This window comes from Pseudorasbora parva, chromosome 18 (assembly GCF_024679245.1).
Source record: "Pseudorasbora parva isolate DD20220531a chromosome 18, ASM2467924v1, whole genome shotgun sequence".
Lineage (NCBI taxonomy): Eukaryota > Metazoa > Chordata > Actinopteri > Cypriniformes > Gobionidae > Pseudorasbora > Pseudorasbora parva.
This window is the reverse complement of record NC_090189.1, coordinates 41853151-41875244: the sequence shown is the minus strand read 5'-3', so window position 1 is coordinate 41875244 and position 22094 is coordinate 41853151. Positions and strand designations below refer to the sequence as shown.

The following is a 22094-nucleotide window of genomic DNA, read 5'->3' as shown; positions in this document are numbered from 1 at the left end:
CATCATAAAAGCTCATCTATCCATCATAATAGTGCATCTATCCATCATAAAAGTGCATCTATCCATCATAAAAGCTCATCTATCCATCATAAAAGCTCATCTATCCATCATAAAAGCTCATCTATCCATCATAAAAGTGCATCTATCCATCATAAAAGCTCATCTATCCATCATAAAAGCTCATCTATCCATCATAAAAGCTCATCTATCCATCATAAAAGCTCATCTATCCATCATAAAAGCTCATCTATCCATCATAAAACCTCATCTATCCATCATAAAAGTGCATCTATCCATCATAAAAGTGCATCTATCCATCATAAAAGCTCATCTATCCATCATAAAAGTGCATCTATCCATCATAAAAGCTCATCTATCCATCATAAAAGTGCATCTATCCATCATAAAAGCTCATCTATCCATCATAATAGTGCATCTATCCATCATAAAAGTGCATCTATCCATCATAAAAGCTCATCTATCCATCATAAAAGCTCATCTATCCATCATAAAAGTGCATCTATCCATCATAAAAGCTCATCTATCCATCATAAAAGCTCATCTATCCATCATAAAAGCTCATCTATCCATCATAATAGTGCATCTATCCATCATAAAAGCTCATCTATCCATCATAAAAGTGCATCTATCCATCATAAAAGCTCATCTATCCATCATAAAAGCTCATCTATCCATCATAAAAGTGCATCTATCCATCATAAAAGTGCATCTATCCATCATAAAAGCTCATCTATCCATCATAAAAGTGCATCTATCCATCATAAAAGTGCATCTATCCATCATAAAAGTGCATCTATCCATCATAAAAGCTCATCTATCCATCATAAAAGCTCATCTATCCATCATAAAAGCTCATCTATCCATCATAAAAGTGCATCTATCCATCATAAAAGTGCATCTATCCATCATAAAAGCTCATCTATCCATCATAAAAGCTCATCTATCCATCATAAAAGCTCATCTATCCATCATAATAGTGCATCTATCCATCATAAAAGCTCATCTATCCATCATAAAAGCTCATCTATCCATCATAAAAGCTCATCTATCCATCATAAAAGCTCATCTATCCATCATAAAAGTGCATCTATCCATCATAAAAGCTCATCTATCCATCATAAAAGCTCATCTATCCATCATAAAAGTGCATCTATCCATCATAAAAGCTCATCTATCCATCATAAAACCTCATCTATCCATCATAAAAGTGCATCTATCCATCATAAAAGTGCATCTATCCATCATAAAAGCTCATCTATCCATCATAAAAGTGCATCTATCCATCATAAAAGCTCATCTATCCATCATAAAAGTGCATCTATCCATCATAAAAGCTCATCTATCCATCATAATAGTGCATCTATCCATCATAAAAGTGCATCTATCCATCATAAAAGCTCATCTATCCATCATAAAAGTGCATCTATCCATCATAAAAGCTCATCTATCCATCATAAAAGCTCATCTATCCATCATAAAAGTGCATCTATCCATCATAAAAGCTCATCTATCCATCATAAAAGCTCATCTATCCATCATAAAAGCTCATCTATCCATCATAAAAGTGCATCTATCCATCATAAAAGCTCATCTATCCATCATAAAAGCTCATCTATCCATCATAAAAGTGCATCTATCCATCATAAAAGTGCATCTATCCATCATAAAAGTGCATCTATCCATCATAAAAGCTCATCTATCCATCATAAAAGCTCATCTATCCATCATAAAAGCTCATCTATCCATCATAATAGTGCATCTATCCATCATAAAAGTGCATCTATCCATCATAAAAGTGCATCTATCCATCATAAAAGTGCATCTATCCATCATAAAAGTGCATCTATCCATCATAAAAGTGCATCTATCCATCATAAAAGTGCATCTATCCATCATAAAAGTGCATCTATCCATCATAAAAGCTCATCTATCCATCATAAAAGTGCATCTATCCATCATAAAAGTGCATCTATCCATCATAAAAGCTCATCTATCCATCATAAAAGCTCATCTATCCATCATAAAAGCTCATCTATCCATCATAAAAGTGCATCTATCCATCATAAAAGCTCATCTATCCATCATAAAAGCTCATCTATCCATCATAAAAGCTCATCTATCCATCATAAAAGCTCATCTATCCATCATAAAAGCTCATCTATCCATCATAAAAGCTCATCTATCCATCATAAAAGTGCATCTATCCATCATAAAAGCTCATCTATCCATCATAAAAGTGCATCTATCCATCATAAAAGTGCATCTATCCATCATAAAAGTGCATCTATCCATCATAAAAGTGCATCTATCCATCATAAAAGCTCATCTATCCATCATAAAAGCTCATCTATCCATCATAAAAGCTCATCTATCCATCATAAAAGTGCATCTATCCATCATAAAAGCTCATCTATCCATCATAAAAGCTCATCTATCCATCATAAAAGTGCATCTATCCATCATAAAGCTCATCTATCCATCATAAAAGCTCATCTATCCATCATAAAAGTGCATCTATCCATCATAAAAGTGCATCTATCCATCATAAAAGTGCATCTATCCATCATAAAAGCTCATCTATCCATCATAAAAGCTCATCTATCCATCATAAAAGCTCATCTATCCATCATAAAAGTGCATCTATCCATCATAAAAGTGCATCTATCCATCATAAAAGTGCATCTATCCATCATAAAAGCTCATCTATCCATCATAAAAGTGCATCTATCCATCATAAAAGCTCATCTATCCATCATAAAAGTGCATATATCCATCATAAAAGCTCATCTATCCATCATAAAAGTGCATCTATCCATCATAAAAGTGCATGTATTTTTTAGAGGAGTCCATAAGTTTAAAAATTCCCTACATAAAGTAATACCTTGAATGGTTTAAAAGATATACCCATTTTAATTATGGTCATCTGCCCTCTTTTTCGAATTAAAAACCTGAGAAAATCGCTTTTAAAAAACGTTAAAAGCGATTTTCTCAGGTTTTTAATTCGAAAAAGAGGGCAGATGACCATAATTAAAATTTTTGTTGATATATTTGCATTTAAAGGGTTAAACTATTCATTTTACAGCTTAATTTGACCAAAGTCATTTGTGTATGTACCGGGATTATAGACCCTTTTACTGCCCACGTCATGGGCGTAGGTTTAGGGGGGGACGCTAGGTACTAGTCCCAATCAATATTTTAAGATGGCAAAATTGTCCCCACCAATATTTTAGCAAACTCCTTCGTGCTGCTATATGGATCGATTCCGTATCTTCCCGTATTTACAAGCAAAACGACGCGTCCCGCCGTATCAAACCAATACGGGACGCGATGCACAAGATTGGGTTTTAGCAGCTTTGCTGCCATAGCGACGGAGTCTCGAGAACATGCGCTGTAAACTTGCGCGCTTTTTTAAAAACATGTCGAGCTCGCGTCCACCGTTTAAACGCAAGATGATTTCCAGATATAGGGCTGAATAGGAAAAAAAAAGGTATCAGTGAGTCTGTCCAGTAACTTACGATGAACCTAAGACCAACTGCAAACTTTGCAGAGAAGCATTTCAGTGTCTCAGACTGTCTGACTGAAAGCAGCAGCGATGACGGACACATCCGTGCTTCTAGGTAGACCTATTGTTTTTTTAATGGATAATATATAAATATAATATTCCATACATTATCAAAGCTTGACAGACTTATTTTTCTAGTCATTAGACCGGTTAATTAATAGATTATAGCCTAATTAATGTTATTAATTTATAATTTAGCTATAGGCTATATTAATAATAAATAATCCTGTCATATAAAGTTTGACATTTAAAAAATATTTAGATAAAAATGTGACAAATAATTGCATAATAATATAGTCATAATAGTAAATTAATAAAGAAAATTTAATTTAATGTTTGAATTTCAGAACATTTTTTTTCAGTAAAGTGGTTACTGGTTCAAAATGACTGCTTAAAGAGACAGTGCACCCAAAAATTAAAAATCTGTCAATTTCCTTTTTAAACCTGTATACATATCTTTGTTATGTTGAATTCCTACCATGGAAGTAAATGGTGCCCCCAAAGCAGCCTGGTTACAAACTTCCTTTAAAATATCTTCTTTTGTGTTCAGCAGAACAGAGAAACTCATACAGGTTTGGAACATCATGAGGGCGAGTAAATGATGACAGGATTTTTATTCTTGGGTGAGCCATCCCTTTAAAGTGCACCAATATAGGCTATTAAAGAGTTCTTTAGAAATAAATAAAATAATCAAATGTAAATTAATATAAAATGTGTTCTGTTGCAAGTTTGCATAGGCCTACTTGATTCCATGTTTATTGTTGAGCTGTTGTCATTGATTAATTGTCATTCTTATCACTACTATCACTCTTTAAATGCCAAGTTCATAAATGATTTTCAAAAACTGATTCAAAACTGGTTTGGAAAAAAAACTTACAAACAAAATAACTTATTTTCAATATAAAAAGTGATTGTGCATGATTATATAGCATTATGGCTTTAAAATCAAAAAATGTGGTTATAATGGAAGTCAATGGGGCAAAAACAGCCACAAACAGTAAATGAGGGAGAAACAAACTGATCCTGTACAAAAACTAACAATGCATCAAATCTAAAGTTGTTACTAATCTTTGACATGCTCAATAATGTGATAAGATGTGATAATAAATCCAGTCCACAATCATTTTTTATATTGAAAATAAGTAATTTTGTGTGCATGTTGTGGGTTTTTTCCAAATCAGTTTTGAAAATCATTTATGAACTTGAAATTAAAGAGTATTTTGTCTTTTATTATTATTATGGTACTGGATTGGGCTGAAAAGCCTCATAAATTAATAATCGTTCATTCCTAAACTATGTTGCATTTCCATACTCAGTAATAAATAATAGACTATATAATCTGGGCAAACCTGTTGGGATGTCCCCACCAAAGCTGAGACCAAACCTACGCCCTTGGCCCACGTGATCAAAAGAGTTGCGTGCGCATTTTGGCAACGGAAGTGGTGTTGTTCCCTAGTGGTTCTAACGTGTGAGCAACTCCGAAAGTTTATCAAAACGGTTTCCCAGCATCAAAATGTCTGGCTGTTGCGTTTTCGGTTGCACTAATCGCTATTCCACCAATGGGCTTAAGTTTTATAGGACTCAGACAGGATCACGGCCGTTTCAAAAGAACCGGTGGCACCTGTGGCTGCAGGCGATTAATGCATTGATTGGAACGAGGACATAAAAATGCTTGCATAAAAAAAATTCATTTGTAAAACATTTACTGCATTTGAAACGTAATGCTTTATAATAAACCTCCCAACATTGGCTGCCACTGGTGTGTATAATGTACCCCCCCCCCCAGATTATCATATCAATAATCACAGTACTTATCAATTTCATTTGTAATGATTTAATAGTTTAATTGCAAAATAACCATCTACGAAATGTATGCAAGCAGCATAGCTGCTATTAAAGTACTAAAGCATTACAAAATTAAACTTTAAACAGAAGCGTGTCGACACATACGATCAATAACAACATAAAATGTAAGGAAAAGGATAAATGTATGTCTGTGTGAAGGATAAGAATAAATGTAGGAAATTGAATTGGACATTCTGTACATGCCCACAGACAACGCATTCATAAGCATCCAGTGATTTATATGCTTGTCTCGGGTGTACACGCTCGGTTTCTCGACTAAATACGTATATATCCGACCACTAAGTTATATCTGGCCATCTGCGAACGTCTTCTATCCACTCCACTATAGTACACGGATCTGGTAGCCGAATACCATTTGATAAAGTCAACTTTTTAAAATAACTTTCTCGGTTTGTGTTGCTTAATCCGCTCACGTAGCTTGACATGCTGCTGATTCTCGCCACAGTTTGTTTCCAAAATGCGCGCATACGTTGCTACGTCATCATTGTATACAAACAGTAAAAGGGTCTATTAGGAGGCCATGATGGACAGGGGGCAATGGGCAAATTTGGCCCTACTCTTTATCGAAGGACATCCTGGGATTTATAACGACCACAGAGAGTCAGGACCTCGATTTAACGTCTCATCCGAAAGACGGTGCTCTTTTGACTGTATAGTGTCCCCATCACTACACTGGGGCGTTAGGACCCACACAGACCACAGGGTGAGCGCCCCCTGCTGGCCTCACTAACACCTCTACCAGCAGCTCCTGGTTTTCCCAGTTGGTCTCCCATCCAGGTACTGACCAGGCTCAGCCCTGCTTAGCTTCAGTGGGAAACCAGTCTTGGGCAACAAGTGATATGGCCAGTGGTGGAATGTAACGAAGTACAAATACTTCGTTACTTTACTTAAGTACATTTTTCACGTATCTGTACTTTACTTAAGTAGAATAAATAGTGCATACTTTTAACTTTTACTTCGTTACATTTTGCAGCATTTATTATACTTTCTACTCCACTACATTTCTACAATGTTTCGTTACATTTTCTGATGAGTTTCAGGGCTCGAGATTAAGGCTTGCCCGGATAATAATATATAATGTACGTTATAGGCTAACGCTAATGAAGTGACGGTTGTGCTGTTGAGGCTCGCGCAGCCTCTCGAGGAGAAATGGAAACAAATCAGCCCCGCTCACACAAAGAAACTCAGCAACATACTGCATTAAAAATTCAAAATGTTTAGTTTTTATATTTTATAACAGTTAAAAAACATCACATGACACGACCAACGAGTGTAGTTTTCCTGAATACCATCACAACAGAAAATGTGACCCTGATTTCATTTGACAGTTCCATAAACTATTAATTAACATCAAGTCACTTACATTTTATTGATTGCTTTATTGCTTTTGTTCTATTTCAGCAGCGAAAATATTTCCACATCCGAACCATAACGTATTGCACAGAAACAGTGCGTTACTGAATCAAAGATTCAATGCCCTCCTCATAAACGACTGCCTCATTTATGAACGAATCAGCCGTTTGAACGAATCGACTCACTGACTCTCTCATAAGGATTCACCTGCCGCCATCTACTGGTGGTTTAGTTCACTTTTTTTAGTTAAAACAATCTCATAGCATTATTTAGTGCAGTTTTAATTTTCCAGTGTTAATTATTTAATTTGATTGGTAACAACCCTATTGTATCTTATTCTAATTTAATTTATTAATCAAATTTAAGAATATAAAGTGAAAGCTGAAGCAAAGCCTATATTTAATAAGATTAGGGGAAAATGTCCTTTATAAAAGGTAAAAATATCATAAATATGAAGATTTAAATACATCAAAGCTGATGAGAATGTCGCTTCAGAAAGATGGCATTTAACTTTGCAGATAAGCAGAACTGTAAGTCAGAAAGTAAACTGGGCAACAGATGGTCAGAACAATTACATTAACCCAAAACTAACTCAATTAAAACGCCACCGCTCATACTGTTCCCTCTTTTTAATTATTAGAATTAGACATTAAGAGAATAAATTTTTATACAAGTACTTTTACTTTTAATACTTAAAGTACATTTAAAATCAGGTACTTTTTACTTAAAGGGGGGGTGAAACACTCAGTTTCAGTCAGTGTCATGTCAATCTTGAGTACCTATAGAGTAGCATTGCATCCTGCATATCTCCGAAAAGTCTTTATTTTTTTTTATAATTATATAAGAAAGATGCGCTGTTCCGAGTCTTTCCGAAAAAAGCCGAGCGGGTGGGGGCGTGTCGTGTGGGCGGAGCTAAATAATGACGTGTGCGCCGCCGTGTTGAGTGCTGTCATCCCTAACAGCGGGAACAACTTTATTCAAACTAAAAATATGGCTTTTAATCAGATACAGCCATACATCTATGATCCGGAATCAGACCCAGAGGCTGCAGTTGAACAGGAGCAGCAGCAAAAACGACTAGAGCAGGACGTCTCTATGTGGTACAAGTTATACACTAACTATATAATATGCTTAGCGGCTTGTGTTATTTACATATTTATACTTGAATTATATCGTCGTATTTTTGTCTTTGAAGGTGTACATGTGGGAAGTGCAGTTGTGCACGTGTGTGTGTGTGTGTTTACGCGTGGTTTGTGTAGACAACACGGAATAGTAGCGCATTTGAATGAAGAAGCGCGCTTATTTAGTTCAACATATTTCCCCCCTCTTTGTGTATTGTTGTTTGGAGTGCTTTTACAATACACAAACATAAAGTTACACATATAGTGGCCAGCTAAACAAATGTACACGCACTACACATCGCATGCTCCATTGATCAATTAACTATACGTGATCATGTTTGGGCTACTTGATGAGCAAAAACACAGACATTTGAAGCAGTCTCACTCACCGCCTGCGGTTCTAACGTTGGGACCTTTATCGTTGGGACTGCTCCATCCTTCAGCATTAGGCGATCGGAAAATCCGGCGTCGAGCTGGGCCTTGTTTATGAAACAGTCGGCACCGAAATGCAGCGAACAGATATAAACATTCGCGCAACTCAGTTGCTGATCCGGAAAAGCAAATTACATCCACTGTTGCCTTACCGCGGGGTTTTGGGGAATCTGTGCAGGACTGTCTTGGTCTGGCAACCAAAAAAAACGCACTTTTTTGGTGACATTGTTATGTGCACATCACCTGTCCAGCATCCTACAAGCCAGCGCTTTGATGGGCATAGCCTGTTACTTTCGCTCTCTCCCTCTCTCTCTCTCAGGCTCTTCCGGTAGAATTGTCCGTAAGGCCCATACAAGGAAATTCCGCCCCCATTAACGTCAAAGGGGACGCATGATCTCAAAAAACTTGCCGAAACTTATGACTAACCGGAAGTAGTATTTTTGACAAAGAAATACTCCCATCAAACGTCCACCTTAACTTTTGAAACTTTGTCTATGTTTAGGATGGGATTCCAAGTCTTTAACAGTGTAAAAAGATCAGTATGCATGAAACAGCATTTCACCCCCCCTTTAAGTAGGGTTGTCGTTGTAGTACTTCTACTTTTACTAAAGTAAATATATTTCTGGTTACTTGTACTTTTACTTAAGTACTGAGATTCAGTACTTCCTCCACCACTGGATATGGCTGCTGGTTTTCTGGGGAAATATATTAAAATGAAGCAAGTTTTTGCTTAAAACAAGCTAAATGATCTGCCAATGGGGTGAGAAAAATAATCTTAAAGTGATGAGAGGAGTTGAGAAAGTTTACCAAACTCGCTGGAAATGAACATTGTCAACTTTAATAGTCATTTAAATACCTTTACTCAATTATCTGGACTTCAAAACTTGGGAGATTATTTTTGAATATCTGTTCTTTGAAATTAGCTAAAAATTATAAAAAAAGGGTTTTTGATTGTTTTTTTTTACACATTATTGGCCCGTATCTTAAAATAGAGCTTCAGACTCATTTCGCCAGATTGTGTCACATACAATTCTGGGAAGTACAGCAAGAAATGTAGCAGTTGGAATGTTTGGTAGACTATAACCACTTTTGCTTTCTCTTTTTTATTCTTTAAAATTTTCTGGGGACTCCTTCGAACCCCTGGGGATCCCCGGAGCTCAGTTTGAAAACCCGTTATAGATGATTTAGACAGTGACATCTCGTGAGTTCCTTTAATGAAAGTGTATGCACACTATACTGTCCATGTCCAGAAAGGGAATAAAAACATCATCACAGTAGTCCATATGAGACATCAGTGGGTTAATTAGAGTCTCTTGAAGCATCCAAAATACATTTTGTTCATCAATACGCTGATTCATAACCATTTTAATCTTTATTTGAGGATTGAAAACAAACGTGGAAGAGAAGACAATGCTGAATAAAGTTGTAGTTTTTGTTATTTTTGGACCAAAATGTATTTTCACAGCCACTGTGAAGCCTACATTGTGACTAACATTATATAAACATGCAATATCGTTGACGAAAAAAGACAAGTCTAAAATGTAGACTGAATGACACTTTAAGCAGAACATAGCAAATGGAAATTGCTGAAATACAGCTTACGTGTTTATTGGTGTTTTCAGATCATCTCGCGCGTGCGAGAGAGAGAGAGAGAGAGAGAGAGTGAGAGAGAGAGAGAGAGAGAGAGAGAGAGCGAGAGAGAGAGAGAGAGAGTGAGAGAGAGAGAGAGAGAGAGCGAGAGAGAGAGAGAGAGTGAGAGAGAGAGCGAGAGAGAGAGAGAGAGAGAGAGAGAGAGAGAGCGAGAGAGAGAGAGAGAGAGAGAGAGTGAGAGAGAGAGAGAGAGAGAGAGAGCGAGAGAGAGAGAGAGAGAGTGAGAGAGAGAGAGAGAGAGAGAGAGAGAGAGAGAGTGAGAGAGAGAGCGAGAGAGCTTGCATACATATGGTTGCCAGATTGGACATGTTTTGGTAAAACACCGGAGAGTATACGGGTTTCTTTCACAGAAAAGCTCTGTTTAAATTACTGATTTAAATTACTGAAATCTGGCAACCGCACAAACGCGATATCCTTCTCGCTTGCGGATGATCTGAAAACACCAATAAACAAGTAAGCTGCTTAAGCTGTTCTGCTTAAAGTGTCATTCAGCCGGTCTGTTCTGTCAGGACGGTCAGGACTCACGAGCCGCTTCACTGAACTGCTGTGAGCTGCTGAAATAAGCCAATCAGAGCAGAGCTCAACATTAATATTCATGACCCTTCCAAATAAGGCAAAAACAGAGCATTACATCCTAGGGACGATTTATAGGGTTGTAAAAGGACCTGTACAACTGGATCTGGACAATTTTTGCCCTTAATAAGCCACATACCCTCTATGTAGATATCAGAGAACAATTTAACATATTGTTAAAACTATTCTCCAAATACGCCACCTGCAACATGGATTCGGTCTTCTGAGCTTTTAGCATCGTGGCAGTTGATTTGATTACCATGTGCGAGGGAGAGATAGCAAAGACAGTTGAGTTAGTGTGAAGACAGAGAGAGTGTGTGCGAGGCAGGATCTCTCTGTCAGATAACATGAGCCCTATTATAAGCAGAAGTCATCTACATCACAGGTTTCGGGTGCGTTGACATTCACACCCCAGCCTGCCAAATGCTGGTAGATTTCAGCTGAAGCAGGTAAGGCAGCCGCGGGTGTATATAATTTCAGCCTACAGCCAATTGAAATGTCAAGACCAGGGATGGAAATTAACTTTTTTGTCCACCGGCCACTGTGGCTGGTGGATTTCAAAATCTACCAGCCACTCAACGTTTTTACCAGCCACTTTCTTGTTTTTAACCGACAATGTGTAACTGCATGTGAAAATTAATACTACAAGCTCTACAATACTTAAGCTGTTTATTTAATCTCAAATCTCAATGAAATACTGACATTTTTTCACTCTTATACACACACAAACCATGAACTGATATACATTTCATTAAATGAGTAGGGCTCTGTGTTCTCTCTTTTTTTTTTTTTTTACCTGGATGTGGCATTTGGATGATTCTTTTATGGCTTCCAGTTTTAGGTTTTTAGTACCAACAATGAAACTACTAGTTTTGGCATCTCCTGAAGCGTGTTGACGACACACCGAGCAGAACATTGTCAGTAGGGATGCATCGAAATAAAAATTATTGGCTGAAACCGAAGCACTAAAAGAAATTATGCCAATTATCCATTGCATTTATGGCTAATGCTATGACTGAGTAACTTTACTAAAAATCAAGGCATTGCAATTGCATTAATTAATATTAAAGTTTCAAATGATAAATCAATTACAAATTATGCAAATATTTATTTAGCACATTGCAACATCAAACAGTATAAAATAAAATTCAAAGTAAAATGTTTAACTTGATCTCACTCATGTGTACATTAAATAATAATGTACAGGTCTACTAGCCTACAGAAATGTAATAAAGTAATCAAATGTAAAATAACTGCATATTTAACTGTTTAAATGAAAGATTATTCCTTATTAAACTTACAAAAGCTATTCAATCAAGAGCAGTGAGTGATGTCCTTTTGTTTGTTTGACATTAAACATAGCAGTAAAAGCTACTGCCCCTTTAAGACCTAATAGAGGGATATGCGTCATCTTTCACGACTGTATAAAGTTCACTTAAGGCATATTCAGACTATGTCTGATAGAATTCTCATCAAGATGAACATGTTGGCACACTTTTTGTGTGAGTTTGTCCGTTTAAGCACAAGACTTGAAAGAGAACTCAATATTTGCGTTCTGTGAGACGGGTGCGCGCTTCCGGATGACAGTGACGGATCTTCTCTCAGTGCGCGCGAGTTATTATGGTTATTATTCGCGTCTTCTGGCACTACATCCGGGTAATGACGGCGAAAACGACTGGTCATATTCGGACATACATAGTGCGGCCGCACTCGCATTCACTGAACACAGTTTATAAAGAGGGGAAACAGTATGCTATTTTTATTTACCCGCCATGGTGGCCGGTAGGTGAAGCGAGTTTACCCGCCACAACGCAAAATCACCCGCATTTGGCTGGTGGCGGGTGCTAATTTCCATCCCTGGTCAAGACCATCGTAAGATGTTTGGTCTGGAAACTCCCCATTGACGGCTCAATCCGAGGGGCGGATAAACGATTGTCTGTCAAACTCCCTCTGCACGCGATAGGATAGCGCTACAACCAACCAGAGCAATGAAGGTGAAGCAGAGCTCGCTGACAGATTAAACATTCGCCGTATCCGGTCGGCTAAACTCTGAACACATCTTCCCTTTTTAAGAATGACTTCAGTGCCGTTCTTTGTTCTTTTCTCAGAGAAAAGCTTAACTCCAAGTCTTCCAGAGTCGCGGTCAAAGCTGATTCGAAAGACCGCCGTTCGCCAGTTTCTGTGTTTACTAGAAGCACGCAAACGCAACTCGGCCGTCGTCATTATGGCCCCGCCCACCGACTCTATACACGATGTGATTGGCCCGGCCAGAGTTTGGCGTTTGCAGCTCAGAAGGGGATTGAGAGTTGCTAGACGACACTCCCGGCCGATTAGATTTGCTGCCGCTAGGGTGCGTCTAGATTTCTAGGCTAGTCGTATCACACAATTACAATTCTGTATTGAATAACTTGCAGTTAGTGAAGGGAAGATAGGCAGAATCGCGCTAAAGGAGTCAAATGTCTATCGTGTGGAGTATATCTCACATGAACACAGTCGATTATGTCTTAAGCCGGGTGCACACTGTGCGATTTTGGCCACGATTTGGCCGTCTCAGTCAAATTTAGCAAATCCTAAAAGATTCCTCAGATCCTAGGCTAAAATCTGACGTCTTTGGTCGTTAGTTTGACATGTTCACCGGCCGCCGATTAATGAGCGCTGCGATCAAATTTTACCTCAGACGAAATTCTAGCAGTGTCAGAAGATTTGGCACAGAATCCTGCAGTGTGACTTCTCCTACGACGACCGTCAAATATCTCCGTTTTTCAAGACAAACTATGACCAAAACGAGAGCTGGAGATTTCTCTGTAGCCAGCATTTCAGTCCTGCGTGTAATGCAGCTCAACGTGTCATTGATTGGTATTAAACTCCGGACGAGTTTTCTTCGTCCGTCTTTAACGCGCCTTGACTATCGTGCAGTCTGACATTAATGACCGCTGAGATCTTACAGTGTGACATGGCTTACATCGACGATCATGTTCGTACAGTTTTACAAGCAACATTCGTAAGGATTTAGAAAAATCACGCAGTGTGCAGGACCCATTAAGTGTACGTAAACAGGTGGGTCATTTCTGGATATGTGTGAGAATATTACCTCCATGCATTCAGTAGCCCAATTAAATACCTGTCATTTATGTTGATCAAACAACAACTACAGACGTTAAATAAATGCATACATATTCAATAAACCCACTCGATCTGAAAAAAAGTTTTTTTTGGTGAATTACTAATTTACCTCTTTGTTCTTTATAAGCCTAAGAAAATAACATGTATCATTACATTTCTCATATTAGCATATGCTCATTTTGCCCACATCAATCAATCAATCAATCATCTTTATTTATATCGCGCTTTTACAATGCCGATTGTGTCAAAGCAGCTTCAGTGTTAAACATGACAACATTGCAACAAAATTAGATTTGGCTGTGCAGTCGTTCTGGAGTAAACAGTGATGTTATCAGCTTATTTTAATTTATCATATAGCGACAGTGATCTGTTGGCAGATCAGTCCCAGCTGTGTAGTCGTGATTTGGGGGGTCACTCAGCATTTTAAAGTTTAAAAGAGTTTTAAATCTTCTAAATCCAGTAAAATGACTCAAATTCAAGTAATTTAAGCATGCCAGTGTCAACTTTAATCCTATAACAGGGTGTCCACGGAGTCTTACAAATTATTAAAAGTTGATAAATCTGTTTTGGGAAAATGAAGACCCTTAAAAGGTATTAAAAAGTCTTAATCATGATTTTATGAGGTATTCAGTTTTGTTCAAACTTTGTCAAAAGAGTTTGACTCCAAAAAGTATTCATGAATATATTTATTTTCATCCCCATACGTATTAAAAACCAACTCAGTCTGAGATCGGCTCAGGAGACGTCAAGTATTTAGCGAAATGCGCGGTTAGGTGATTGTCGCCCTCCATACGTCGCTGAACAGATATGCAATATAAACGATACTAAAGTGCCCCAGGATAGAGGTTTTAATTCTACATTCGACTACAACTGTTTCTCAAGGTAAAGATTTGTGGCTGATTAGAACTTGAAGTGCGATGAGGTCTTAAAATATTTTGAGAAGGTCTTAAAAAAGTCTTAAAAAGGTATTGAAATTACCTTCAGGATTCCTGCATATACCCTGTATAAAAGGTAATTTGTAACAGCAAAATTGAGGCCAGTGAAAATGCTGAGTGGCTTTTAACTTTGGAAAACTGTTTTTGTCTTCCAGCTCTGACAGCATCTCCACCTGCTGGTTCGTCCTGCTCTCAGGCTCTGTGCTAGTGAAGGAGCACATGTATCTGGCACGATGCTGGTATGTGTGTGTGTGTGTGTGTGTGTGTGTGTGTGTGCACTGCAAAACATGCTCTTCTTATTTAGTTTTTTTTTTCTTGTTTCCAGTCCAAATATCTAAATATTCTTAAAGGGATAGTTCACTTTAAAATGTAAATTCTGTCATCCTTTACTCACCCTCAAGTTGTTTCAAACCTGTAAGAGTTTCTTTCTTCAGCTGAACACAAGGGAAGATATTTTGACGAATGTCAGTAACCAAACCGTTAACTGGAGCCATTGACTTCCATAGAAGAAAAACAAATACAGTGTAAGTCAATGGCTCCAGTTAACTTTGGTTACTGACATTCTTTAAAATATCAAGAAATTCATACAGGTTAGAAACACCTTGAGGCTGAGTAAAGGATGACGGAAGTTACATTTTAAAGTGAACTATCCCTTTAATTCAAGATGCATTTACTAAATCAGTAAACTGACATAAGATATTTTTCTTGTTTTATTGAAAATAAAATCATAATGAAGTGAGTTTTTGCTTTAAACAGGCAAAATGATCTGCCAATGGGGTGAGAAAAATAATCTGATCTGGTCAATGCATCTTGATTTAAGAATTGTTAGATATTTAGACTAGAAACAAGACAAAATGACTAAGTAAGAAGAGCATGTTTGCAGAGTGATTAGACAAATGAAAGTGTGCATGTAATGTCATAGAACTGATATATATGTGTGTGTGTGTGTGTGTTTCACTTCCTCAACATGCTTTTCATTTCTCTTTCCTCATTCCAGCATGAGACTTCCTAATTGTTCATAAAATCATGTTGTCTAGTGCTATAATCAGCAGGCCAACTACAGCTGTAGGCTAATTCAGTCTACTCTAGATAGTTGAGTTTTTCTCAGTCAGCACTGGTATTGTTAGCAGGGATGCATTTAGAGGTGCCGCTTCTCTGAAAGGGTGTAGTGTTGAGCTTTAGCGTCTCACAGAAACAAATCTGTACTTTTGTAACAACTTTACCTCACATGGGTTAGGCTGGAATAGCCTTCTGAACACGAGCCGTACACTGCAAAAAATGCTCTTCTTATTTAGTCATTTTGTCTTGTTTCCAGTCTAAATATCAAACAATTCTTAAATCAAGATTAATTTACTAGATCAGTAAAATGGCATTAGATATTTTTTCTTGTTTTGTTGAAAATAAAATCATAATGAAGTGAGTTTTTGCTTAAAACAGGCAAAATGATCTGCCAATGGGGTGAGAAAAATAATCTTATTTCTGATTGAAATCATGTTTCTTGTTTCCGTCCCAAACAGAAATAAGATTATTTTTCGGGGGGCACAGCCAACCTACAGGGACGTAACGAGAGCATTTTTTTCCAGTTTCAGATTTGTTTCAAGCACCAAAAAAAGTCCAATATTTGAAATAATGAGCATTTTATTTTTAGTTCTCATTTTCACTCTCTGTGGAAAACACTCCGTTTGAGGGGCGTGACCTCTTGCAGAAACTGCTGTGATTGGCTAACTTGGTTGTGCCGTATCCACGCCCTTCTTTACAGCATGTCATGTGTTTTGATACTCGAGATGGCAGTGCTTTGATAAAGCTGTTTGAGTCAGAGAACGGCAGAAGGGATTGAAACAAACGGGTATGTGCTGATTTTATTTGCAACACTCAAACAATGATACACTTATGTCAATCACATTAAATGCTGGTTTGATGTGTATTACACACTGTAACGCCAATTCTACACCGGACGATGCTTGGCATTGCTGTATCTGTCAATTAAAGATATTTTGAAAAACCGTCTGCATGTTAAGCAGAGGTGGAAAGCCATGTTACTGTAATTGAGTAGTTTTTCTGTGTAAGCCTACTTCTATTTTTTTAAAAGTATTTTTAAAAATCTGTAATTTTACTTTTACTTAAAGGGTTACTTCACCCAGAAATGTAAATTGTGTCATTATTTCCTCCTGTGGTTGGCCAGCCGTCAGACCTCCGCTCATCTTCACACACAGATGAAGATATTAGTGTTGAAATCCGATGGCTCAGAAAGGCCTTCATTGACACCAATGTCATTTCCTCTCTCAAGACCCATAAAGGCACTAAAGACGTCGCTACAAAGCCCATCTCACTACAGCGGCTCTACAATCATTTATGAAGAGGTCAGAATAGAGTTAGTGCGCAAAAACACTAAATAACGACTTATATAGTGATGGGACGGTTTCAAAACAAAGCTTCGAACCGTTATGAGTCAGTGAATCGATTCATGATTCGGATCGCGAGTCAAGCTGCTGAAATCACGTGACTTTGACGAATCATGAATCATTTCACTGATTCACAACAGTTCGAAGCTTTGTTTTGAAATCGGCCCATCACTATATTATTCGTTATTTAGGTTTGCTTTAGAAAAAAAAAAATCTGAACTCTGTCTCGACTCAGACTCGATTGAGCTGGTCTCGACTACAAAGTAATCGATTAACAAACTTCTTTAATGAGTCCTGACAGATGCCCAGTCAGCATTTCCACCTTGGAAAGAGATTATATAAAACCTTTTAAGAGCAATTAAATGCTCATAAACTCGATAGTCTGCTAGAGAAATAACTATAGAAAGGGGCATTTTTGCTAAGTATATGCACTATATAACACATACACTCACCTAAAGGATTATTAGGAGCCCCATACTAATTCTTTCGCCTTCAGAACTGCCTTAATTCTACGTGGCATTGATTCAACAAGCTGCTGAAAGCATTCTTTAGAAATGTTGGCCCATATTGATAGGAGAGCATCTTGCAGTTGATGGAGATTTGTGGGATGCACATCCAGGGCACGAAGCTCCCGTTCCACCACATCCCAAAGATGCTCTATTGGGTTGAGATCTGGGGACTGTGGCGGCCATTTTAGTACAGTCAACTCTTTGTCATGTTCAAGAAACCAGTTTGAAATGATTCAAGCTTTGTGACATGGTGCATTATCCTGCTGGAAGAAGCCATCAGAGGATGGGTACATGGTGGTCATAAAGGGATGGACATGGTCAGAAACAATGCTCAGGTAGGCCGTGGCATTTAAACAATGCCCAATTGGCACTAAGGGCCCTAAAGTGTGCCAAGAAAACATCCCCCACACCATTACACCACCTCCACCAGCCTGCACAGTGGTAACAATGCATGATGGATCCATGTTCTCATTCTGTTTCTGCCAAATTCTGACTCTACCATCTGAATGTCTCAACAGAAATCGAGACTCATCAGACCAGGCAACATTTTATATATCGTATATATATATCGAGACCGAGTTGTATATCCCAGTGAAACAGCTTCCGAAATTAGAAAAAAATGTAGGACGGAGCTTGATTTTGTCGTTAGCGAATTGATTGAATCCTTAGCACAGCAAGAGAAGCAAAGTCGTCTCGGGGGAGGGAAGGGTAACGTTTTTGATTAAAGATTAAAAAATTATGAAGCACACAGATAAATCATATACAGTAAACACTACAATTCTACAGTTTTTTTATTTTATGGCAACTTTAATCGATTTTTTTTGTCTGGAGTCCTAAATTCACATATTCAGAACTGATATCAATGCTAGTATGAGTTCATAAGAAGGCTCTGAAATGAGTTGTGTTTGGTGTGTTTTTCACGTTTATGAAGCCTCGTGGCTGCAGTGTTTGTGTTCGTTGTGGGTGTGTCTTGTCCTGAAACATAAAGGGATGTATGTGTGCGTGTGTGTGTTGGGGGTCAGTGGGAATGAGGAATGCGGAACTCATGTCGCTACGCTAGAGTTTTCCAGCTGTGTGTGTCTGTGTCTGTGTGTGTGTGTGTGTGTGTGTGTGTCTGTGTGTGTGTGTGTGTGTGTGTGTGTCATGAACGCATGCAGACGGGAAGCTGCTCTCACTCCTGTGACCAGACCCCCCCCCCCCCCCACACACACACACACACGCACGTTAAGACCACATTGGAGAACTGGGAAGTTGGCTCATTTCCTTTCAGGATTTCAGAATCGCTCTTTCATTTGTGGAAGTTTTTGTTTTCTCTGTAACGCGACGGCGTTCCTCATCGGCGCAGGAGAATCTGGCCCATCCTGTAAAGGTGGGAATATTTCAGATGCTTTGAACTGGTTTGTCGGCATTGTTTGGAAGTATCTTGAAGCCGTTGGTGTTTCCAGTGAAGCTCCTCACGTCATGGACGATCAGCTTTCGCCGGAGGACATTTGGCTCCTGTAGCGGCACGTTCATTCTTAACGGATAGCTGGAGGTGTGAGCAAACCGTATCTCTCTCTCTCTCTCTCTCTCTCTCTCTCTCTCTCTCATCCGTCACGGCTCGTCTCATTGTGAGTTACAGCAGCTTTTCTAACACTTTCTGTGTACACTGCGAAAAATCCTGTTCTTACTTAGTAATTGTGTCTTGTTTCTAGACTAAATATCAAACAATTCTTAAATCAAGATTAATTTACTAGATCAGTAAACTGACATAAGATATTTTTTCTTGTTTTGTTGAAAATAAATTCTAAATGAAGTGAGTTTTTGCTTAAAACAGGCAAAATGATCTGCCAATGGGGTGAGAAAAATAATCTTGATTGTATTTTTAAGAAGTTATTTTTTCCCAAGACAAGACAATTACTTTTGCTTGTCTAGTAAATGCTTCTTGTTTTAAGATTTGTTAGATGTTTGGACTCGAAACAAGACGACAATACTAAAGTAAGAAAAGCATTTTTTTTGTGTAAAGGCTCCTTTGGTTTTATTCTCCTCTAGACCATTAGATGGCACAAAAACTTGCCTCAGCACTTTCCAAAACATCCGCTTTTTTTCAAGAGGCACGTGCAAAAGTGTCTGATCTTTGAGGCGATCTCAGGCAGCAACACAAAGTTGATCCTGCGCTCAATTGATCAACTATTTGATGTTTGATTTATGTGGTAGATTTAAGTAGCAAATACAAATCACTAAAACTAGTGGATATATTTTGAAACAAAGGTCTTGTTAATGTTTGTCAGTTTTGTTCAAGAAAATTGAAGCAACAATTTTTCAATAACTGAAGAATATGTAAAGGTATGGTATTTGGGGTAGAAGGCACCATATTTACCATGATAATAAACAGCCGCTGACTTTTCCATCTGTTGACGTGTCAGATTCAGATGGTTAGTTTCATATATTAAGTGATGTCCATCTTAGAGATAATCCCCATATTTATAATGAAATCATCATATTTAATCATATCATACAATAAAATATAAGTTATTGTTACTACTGTAAATTTATATTAAATTATTATGGGATCTCCTTCAATGCTTTCAGAATCTTTCATTTTTAAAAATGTTTATTGATAAAAAACAAATTATTTTATCCATCAAAAATAAACTTTGCTGGAGTGATTGTTTTGAATAAGTATTAACTTTTAGACATGATTAAAAACATATTTTAGCAAAAAAAATGTGTATCAATACTGAAAGGCCCCCTCTTCACCTCAATCTGTTGCTCCATAAATGTTGAATACAGACGGCAGCCGGTGGTTTGTGGGTTCAGTTTTTACATATTTTCTCATCAATGTCCCGTGTTTTTTTTCAACATCACCAGTTTCAGGAAGTTCATCTCTCACTTCTTCTTCTTCGCACGTTCCGCTCTTCATATCACACTTGATGAGCTCATGTAGATACTAAACAAATGACTCTTATTTTATGTGAAATGATCATCTAACAGGTCATGGGAGTTTTCTTTCATCTGGCGAGAAAGTCCCTCCTGATCTTTGGGTCTGTCCATACACTGCCAAAATGCTCTTCTTACTTATTTTTCTCACCCCATTGGCAGATCATTTTGCCTGTTTTAAGCCAAAACTCACTTCGTTTTGATATTTTTCCCCAGAAAACAAGAAAAAATATCTAATGTCATTTTATTTATCTAGTAAATGCATCTTGATTTAAGAATATTTAGATATTTGGACTGGAAACAAGACAAAAATACCAAATAAGAAGAGCATTTTTTTGCAGTGGATACAGGGCTCCAGACTGACACCAAATGGTTGCATTTTGCTTCCAAAATTTGAATTTGACGTCCAGTTGCTCATGTGCGATCAGTAAATTTGGGCGAGTTTATTCAGTAGATCACTCCAATGAATTCTGTATTTGCTGACGGGACACACATGAGATCTGTTTAACCAATACTGAAACATTTTTAAATTTGGTTTACAGTTTTTATAGAAGTACATGACTCAAACCTAATGACGTCATTTTATTTAAAAGAAGAAACCTGTTCAAACATACATAATACAAGCACAAAACCAGTTTTCATACGCTGTACAGTAGTACATTTCTTTCTTTGCTGCAAATATGACAAACTACAAGAGCCGAGCTCTACCTGTTCGCTATCAGTATCGTTCATCAATCGGTTCATCATGTTAACTTCACAAATTTCGTTCTTGAACTCGAGACTTAAAAGTATCTCGGTCAGTAAAGGGCGAATTTGTTCACTGAATTCAATAAATGACATGCTCCATCACGTCATATTCGAAAATTGTATTGGCTCAAGATTTTGTCATTCTTTGAGTATTTATTAGTGATACAGTGGAAATTAGCATGTTGATTTACGGTATTAGCCCCTAAACTTTCTGGTTGTGCCCCTAAAATATTCAGTTGTGGGCCACTGTGCTCCTAGTGAAAAACGTTAGTCCTGGTATAAAGTATATTCGAGACTATAGACTGGATCTGTTAGTCTGGAGTCCTGGTATAAAGTATATTTGAGACTATAGACTAGATCTGTTAGTCTGGAGCCCTGGTATAAAGTATATTCGAGACTATAGACTATAGATCTGTTAGTCTGGAGCCCTGGTATAAAGTATATTTGAGACTATAGACTAGATCTGTTAGTCTGGAGCCCTGGTATAAAGTATATTTGAGACTATAGACTAGATCTGTTAGTCTGGAGCCCTGGTATAAAGTATATTTGAGACTATAGACTAGATCTGTTAGTCTGGAGCCCTGGTATAAAGTATGTTTGAGACTATAGACTATAGATCTGTTAGTCTGGAGCCCTGGTATAAAGTATGTTTGAGACTATAGACTAGATCTGTTAGTCTGGAGCCCTGGTATAAAGTATATTCGAGACTATAGACTAGATCTGTTAGTCTGGAGCCCTGGTATAAAGTATATTTGACACTATAGACTAGATCTGTTAGTCTGGAGTCCTGGTATAAAGTATGTTTGAGACTATAGACTAGATCTGTTAGTCTGGAGTCCTGGTATAAAGTATATTTGACACTATAGACTAGATCTGTTAGT

At 37.6% G+C, this 22094-nt stretch overlaps 2 protein-coding genes across 2 annotated transcripts in view; one reads left to right on the top strand and one right to left on the bottom strand.

Annotated features, from left to right (window-relative positions):
- Nucleotides 1-8386, bottom strand: part of ube2b (ubiquitin-conjugating enzyme E2B (RAD6 homolog)) — a 254975-nt gene extending 246589 nt beyond the window's left edge. The window contains exon 1 of the mRNA XM_067424353.1: nucleotides 8313-8386. The gene's annotated coding sequence lies outside the window, so the exon portion shown is untranslated. The remainder of the gene's footprint in view (nucleotides 1-8312) is intronic.
- rapgef6 (Rap guanine nucleotide exchange factor (GEF) 6) overlaps nucleotides 1-22094 on the top strand; it is a 192353-nt gene that overhangs the window by 24875 nt on the left and 145384 nt on the right. The window contains exon 4 of the mRNA XM_067423107.1: nucleotides 14792-14875. Coding sequence (XP_067279208.1) covers nucleotides 14792-14875 — 84 coding nt within the window. The remainder of the gene's footprint in view (nucleotides 1-14791; nucleotides 14876-22094) is intronic.